The following is a 7,500-nucleotide window of genomic DNA, read 5'->3' on the forward strand; positions in this document are numbered from 1 at the left end:
CTCTCTTTCTCTACCTCTCTCTCTCTCTCTCTTTCTTTATTTCTCTCTCGCTCTCTTCTCTTGTTGTTCTTCCTTATCGGCCACGGTGACCCCAGACGATAGGGCAGTGTTGAGCTCCTGGATGCCCAGTGGACAACTGCCCAGTGACGCTCTAGAGTAACAGGAATAAAAGATGCTCTTTCACCGTGTGCCATTTTTATAAGAATGCCAATCTGTTCTCCCCCACCGTCTAAAGTGTCAGAAGGTTCCAAGGTTACTTTATGGCCCTCTCTGTTTGTGTGTGTGTATGTCTGTGTGTGTGTGTGTGTGTGCACTTTTAAGTACCTCTCTGGGTGGATATGTTGCACAGTACGAGTAACTCTGTCTGTTGTTCTCTCTCCCTCCCTCCCTCCCTCCCTTCATCCCCCACTCTTTCCCTCTCTTCCTCCCTTCCTCCCCTCATCCCCCACTCTTTCCCTCCCTCCCTCCCTTCATCCCTCACTCTTTCTCTCTCTCCCTCCCTCGTTTCCCCTCTCCTCATGTAGATGTGGTGAACTCGTTCTTCAGAGGCCAGCGCAAGTTCTCCGACGACGTGGACTGGTCTTACACAGGTGAGTTTTTAGTGGACCGAAACACATCAGTCCGTTGAACCCCAGAACACATACTATGCCGGAGACTGCTTAGACCCCCCCCCCCACACACACACACACACACACACCTCCCCTCCTCCCCTTCCATGCAGTCTGTCCTCCACAGCACTGCAAATGCCAGCAGCTCTCCACAAATCCCCTCTCCGTTGGAGCTCTGCGTTGATCAAGAGTGAGATAAGACATTTAGAGATACAGCCGGATAAGTGGGACTTCACGCTGCTACTGCCATCCCTACTACCGCTACTGCTGCTGCTGAGCCTGAATCAGCTTCTGCTGCATGCAATCAGTGTGTGCAGTGTGGTCTTAGTGTCTTGAATGAGATCTTACACACAGACAACACATTTGGCTTGGGTGGGAGATTAGCAATAAGGATTAGCCTGTGTTAGCTATCTAAAGCTTGTAGAGTATGTGTGATTACCAGGTCAGAAATGCAACAACTTGGCTACGTGGCCTCTTCATGTCGTCCAGTGTGACTGCTAGGTCTTGTAGAGAGACACTGTGCTGTGTCTGGTGTGAAATGGAAATGTGATGGGTTTTTTAAATAGGTAGTGAGGAGATCCATTGAGTGATTTGATTTGAATTTTCTCATTTCCAGTTCTGGAGATCTTCAAGATCTTGTTATATCTTATAAAAAAGCGAATGACCTTTTCTTTGAAATGAAATTTGGAAAAGCTCCAGGGGTAATAAAACATATCTCCCCTCTCCCATCTTTTAATTCTCACACATTAAGCAGAGACACGGCTCCGAGCTACAAAAGGACTGACCTTCAGGAGGACTCTCCTTTTTATATGTGCCTAATTCTGATGCTAATGCTTTCCTCCGAGCCTAACTACTCCCCCCCCCACACACACACACACACACACACACACCACTCTGTTACGCTACCCTACCCCACCCTCCACCCCCACCCACACACACACCACAACACACCACTCGACTCCACTCCAATACCCTACCCTACCACCCCTCCACCCCCCCCCCCCACACACACACACCACATCACTCCGTCACCCCCACCCCCCACCACCACCACCACCACCTTAGCTCCGGGTCGCGTCACAATAACCAGCGAGCCGGCCCGGGACAGGGGGCCCAACAAAGAGGGCTTTATAGGCTGAGCCTGAGGAGCTGGACGACAGAGGGTCACCACTGAAAACCTCCCCGCACCCGCATCCCCCACCCCCCACCACATAAACAGGATGTTCTTCGAGCTGTGTGTGTGTGTGTGTGTGGGGGGGGGGGGGGGGGGGGGGGGGGGGGGCTAAGAATAAGAAAGTTTATTGCTTGGTGAAGACTTGCTTCCAGGTACCGTAAACCCTTCACGCTGTCTCTGGCTGTGGGTGCATTCAGGTTCTGGATCTTTCTCTCACAACGAGGGACGGAGATTCCATTTCAGGTGGTTGTGTGCACTGCAGACATGTCATAGATCTTCGGTCAGGAAGTGCAAAACCACAGATCGCCGCCGCCCTTTACAATCTGAACAGCGTGCAAATCTCTGCGTTGCTGCGCGGCTCACGTGTTGTGTGTATAGCCAGGAGTAGTTTTTGCTGCCGCTCACTTGCCTGGTTAACATGGAGGAGGTGGCCGTCAGTGGGAGTGCTGTGTGCACTGGGCCGTGTGTAACTGAATTAACATGTGAAAGAGCACGCTCCATTGTGAGTCTCTGCACAAAGTTATTGAGAGAGAGAGAGAAAGAGAGAGCAGAGAGAGAGAGAGAGGGAGGGAGGGAGGGAGAGAGAGAGAGGAGGAAGTATGAAATAGAGAAAGAGAGGGAGAGAAAGGGGGAGTGAAAGAGAGAGGGAGAAAAATATGTATTTCTTCTCCAGCTCTCTCGCGCAGGAAAGTACAGAGTCTTGCATGTGAACAAAAGCTGTCAGGGGCTGAATGATGATCCACTCACTCGGGCAATTGACATGACACCCTCCCGCAATTTGTTTTCAGGCCCGGAGAAAAAGAGCCGCTCTGAAAAAAAAAAAAAAAAAGCCTGACCGTATGAAATACCTCATTGAGATCTTTCAGATATCCCAGCATGCCGTTGGAATTTTAACTTCCTGTTGATGTATTTAAAGTGCAGTGGTCCAGAAGAGCCCCGGCAGCTTGTGTGTTATAATCAAATCACACACACTTACCTACCTGGCCTCATTACTATGCATGCATGGTGCGTGTTACTCATCTGGTCTAATATCACTATCTGTCACATGATCTGTTCTCTATCTTGGCATACCTGCATGTACTGTATGTGTTGTGTATGTATGCATGTGTGGGGGAGTGTGTAATGCCATGCATCCGTTTCAAACAGGCCCACTTCCCTAGGGGGTCCTCAGCGATCCCAGCGTCTGGCATCGCTCCCTGCCTCCTCCATCTGCTGGGGCTGGGGCTGGGGCCATAGCCACGGTCTGTGTGTGTGTGTGTGTGTGTGTGTGTGTGTGTGGTGTGTGTGTGTGTGTGTGTGTGTGTGTGTAATCACCATGCTCTGATAACTCCAGGCTAGGGGCCAAGGATGCCGTGGGGGCACGATGCCACGCTCACCTCCTCCTGCTCCTCCTCCTCCTCCTCCTCCTCCTCATCTTCATCCCCCTCTTCCTCATTCCTGTCTGCCCAGACTCCTGTGGACCTCTCTCTCTCCCTGGTGCATGCCCACGTCCACCGCAGCCACTGACTGTGGGATGGGGTATCGATCCGTTGGTCTGGGCAAGGAGTAGAATGAGCAACCGAGTGAGAGGCTTTGCCAGGGAGCCGACGGTCGATGACCGCTGCCCCTCTTAGTAAACATAGTCCTCCCGTCCCGTCCATCAGATAAGTGCCTGTATGCTCCAGTACCCCTCGGCTTTAGTGAGACGTAGAGCTGCAGAGCGGCACCAGGGGTCAGGGCTGTGGTGCCAAATTGACTATTGATGGATGTCGGACTATCCTGCCGTGCAAAGGCAAAAGGCCGTAACTTCAATTTTATCAAAAATGAGTTTTTGTCATTTTTGGAACAATGGGCATCAATTTTATCATGTGGACAAATATCTTGAGTCAATTTTGTTGTTTTCTTATCAAAATAAGATGCTGTTTTTGCCGTAACTTCAAAAGGCAGAGGGTAAGCCAAGGCATAGCCCGTAACATCAGTTGTGGTTCTTTAGCTTTGTTTCGCGGCTCTATAGAACGCTGGAATTAAGTTACAGTGCACCGTAATTTCAGCGCAGCAAACCATATTAACATTGGTGGTGGGTAAAACAAAGGCAGAGTGTCTTATGCCTATGTATTGTATGTAGGCCTAATTGAAGCACTTCAGCCACACTTCAATAAAGTGAAAAGAAAATGTTGCAGTGGTTGTTTTACTATCTAGCATTAACTACTTCAGATTTTGTGAAATTCAGCTAGGATGTAGCCTAGTTAGCTAGTTAACTGTTCCTGATCCACAAATAGCCTACATGATAGATGTTGTGCCAGGCAACTGTAAGACACCATAAATGTCTCAAAGCCTGGATACTATTAACTAGTAGCCTAGTACACGTTTTCTCGTGCCATACAGGGTGGCTAGCTGCCTGCCAATCTGCAAGTCCACTCACTGGCAGAAAACAAAGCGAGTGGGTTGGGGACGCCTCACGATACACCTCCCCGTCCCTCCCCGGCGAGGAGAACATGTCGCACACAAACTAACCCAGCAGATAGAACTTAGATCGCAGCTTACCTTTAAAAAATCCATGGAAAACAACATCCACTGAGAAGACAAATCCATTGTTTAAATCCATCACAAGTTTTCAGCAAGCCCATTCGCAATATAATTATGTGCAGGCTAGCTAGCCTAAAATCTATCAAAGTGCAACGTTGTTCGGATGTTGTCATTCAATTTTAAGTGTCGCTATGAGTAAGCTATTAGCTAAAGCTAGACAGTGTTGGTTGCAAAATATTTGACTCCCATACGAACAAAACTACACAGCATGTCCTTAAGTCGATGTCCCTTTAATTTGTCAAGAAAGAAATCCAATCAATGTGTGACTCCTCCGCCGCCCGCACGACACAGACAGTAAATTATTATGTGTCCATGAGTAGCAAAATTCCTGTAATTGCATACGTTTCCAATGGCATTGGCTTGGATCATGTTGTGGCTGTTTTTTGGTTTTCTGGCTCTTAAAGTGTTATTTTACTTAAATTAAGTACAACGATAAAGTTTTAAAATGTTCCAGTGTAGCCTTCTCATTATTTTGTATTTTGTAATATTCTGTTGATGGAGGCCTAATATTAAGCCTTACTAGACAAAACTCACTAAATGTTATCTTAAGGCTATCATTGTTATCATATAAATGTTTCTATAGAGTGATAAAAGTCCAAATGGTCAATAAATTAGAAGTTAAGGTATTTTGCCTTTGTATGACAACATTATTGTTTTGCAGATAATGCAAAGGCAGAATACAGTAACTTCCAAATAAGGGTCAAAGGTCAAGTTTGAGCTGATTTTTTTTTCATGTAGATACATGTATTCATTATGACAATTACTTGGCAAATTTTCAGTGTCCTACCTATCATACAATTGGCTGGACAACAAAAAAACTTTAAAGTCATTTTTCTCAGTTTCACACTCTGACGAGTTAAGGTCTTTTGCCTTTGTAGGGCAGTATCGTTTTCAGCCACAGCTGGGGCAGTAACAGGTGTTTTGCGGCTGGGGTTATTCCACTCTATTTTATTGAGTGGACATTGCCTAGCTTCTGCTGACAGCTGCTGTTGATGCCTCTGGTCAGGCGATTTATGGCCATAATCAAACCCTGTAATCTCAGCTTTGGTTGGATTTCCAATGAGCGTGTCATCTAGCATCCATATACTGTGATTTCCCTAAGCAATTTCATATGAGGGAGATGTAGGGTTTTCATCTTGCTGCACTCAATCCTTTTCTACATGACCCCAAAGACCCGAGACCAATCCCCATAAGATGTCTTAGTCAAACATCATGTCATTGACTGATTGATTGATTGATTGATTGATTGATACTTTAATCCTTTAAAAGTAGGCTACCCTTTAAAAAGTTAATCCTTTACAGGAAATTACTTTGTGACTGCACCTTGTATCACCCAATCATATTGATTAATCTGATTTGACAATTGTTAGTTTCGGCCAGCATGAAACGGAGAGAGAAATCTACCCCCGACTCTCCGTCGCCAGCTACTCCGGCCCTGTCGTTGCCATAGCAGCGCCGCGTTTGCGTGGTTCTGACTGCCATGTCATCGCTTTCATGTCGCACCGCAGGAGCCAGATGTGCCTTTGGAGTGGGTGACCTCCCCCTCCCCCACCACCTCACCCCAACAGGGCTGAGATGGAGAGAAAGGCAGGGAAAAGCACATCGACACTCAGTCCACCACAGCCATGGATTAGTGATAAACACTAAATAAATCAGGCTAAAAACTGTTTATTTATCATTTTACAGCTCGGATGGGAACATCAATAGGACAATGGGAAATTCAACCAAGCAGTGGAATAATTATCATTAACATGCTATTGCAGAATCCTACCCTGCATCTACATTCAATTTTGTTATTTTGTGTTTAAATAAACCACATGAAACATGAACCAAAATCAGCTGACAGTATAGATTGGTGGCAGCAATTTGCTGCAGGCTTGTCACATCCCCACCAGAGACCAATGAAATATGTGTATCCTCTTGGTAGATTGCTTCGCTAATTAGCCTTTAATTATTCACTACAAATCATCTTTAGGAGTTCCAGTCATATCTAACCCAGACTGCTGCACCGTTAACTAAGACAGTAGTCTTAATGGGCAGTGACTACTGTGCCTCATTAAGGTCAGGCCATAATGTCTGGCTCTGTGAGTCAAGAGCATAATGACACAATGAATGAGGTGTTTATGAAGTCCTCATAGACCCCAGCACTGCATGGAGCCATTGATATGGTAATGGACATAATAGAATAGATAGTGTTGAATAGCATGTAGCGTGGATGAGTTTTTGCGGATAAAGATGCAGCCCCTGAAGACACATTGTTATGTCAGGAATTATATACTGTGTGTGAGCGTGTGCGTGAAGGGAGGGGGTGTTTGCATGCAATGTACCTGCTCAGCCATGTGTGACCCTCTGCCATCTGCCCCATAAGGCCATCATCTGCTCAGCTCTCAGGAGGACATCTCTCTCTCTTCTTTCTCTCTTTCTCTCTCTTTCTCTCGCTCTCTCTCTCTCTGTCTCTCTGTGTGGCCTTGTATATTGTGTCACTGTGTTTTGTGCACTTGATGATGATTGATGGGTTATTCTAGCATATTGTTTATGTCACAAAGGCTTTGACGTTTTAACTGTTATCAATGTTAAGAACTGTGAGGAGTCAGATATAATGGCGTTTCAAAACAATTTCAAAACAACTTTGGATCTTTTTAAAATTATTTTTCTACTGATCTAACATAAAAAATGAATGCAGTGCACTAAAATTGGCTTGTAGATTTCAGATTCCAGGGGTAACTCGGGGTAACTTGGGCATAACCACTATGGTCTCTATGGTGTCTACGTTTGCTGTTTTGTTCCAGGCACTCTAAACCAACAGAACTGGCCCAAGAAATACCCCTCCTGCAACACGGCGAGGCAGTCGCCCATTGACATCGATGAGGACTTTGCCCAGGTCAAGCTGGAGTTCCAGAACTTGCAGCTGGAGGGATGGGAGCTCAAGACGCCAACCTCGACGACCATCAAGAACGATGGAAAAACAGGTTAGCCCGTATTTCCCTGATTAGTTGAGTCCTGGTGTCCAACTGCTTTAATTTAGCCACGGGCAAGCTCGTATTTCAGCTCTGCACGACACCGGCTGATTTGATTTCATCGAGCCACTTTGACCTCCACGAGGGGCTTTAGCCAAATCTCGGGAAGTCAGCAGGTGGGAGTTTCATCTTAAAT

At 46.4% G+C, this 7,500-nt stretch overlaps 1 protein-coding gene across 7 annotated transcripts in view; it reads left to right on the forward strand.

The window, feature by feature from the left end:
- Positions 1-7,500, forward strand: part of ptprz1b (protein tyrosine phosphatase receptor type Z1b) — a 38,762-nt gene that overhangs the window by 9,674 nt on the left and 21,588 nt on the right. For all 7 annotated transcript variants that reach the window (XM_042078989.1, XM_042078991.1, XM_042078990.1 and 4 more), the window contains exons 2-3: positions 525-590; positions 7,137-7,316. In XM_042078989.1, the coding sequence (XP_041934923.1) occupies positions 525-590; positions 7,137-7,316 (246 nt within the window). The remainder of the gene's footprint in view (positions 1-524; positions 591-7,136; positions 7,317-7,500) is intronic.

This window comes from Alosa sapidissima, chromosome 22, assembly GCF_018492685.1.
Source record: "Alosa sapidissima isolate fAloSap1 chromosome 22, fAloSap1.pri, whole genome shotgun sequence".
Lineage (NCBI taxonomy): Eukaryota > Metazoa > Chordata > Actinopteri > Clupeiformes > Clupeidae > Alosa > Alosa sapidissima.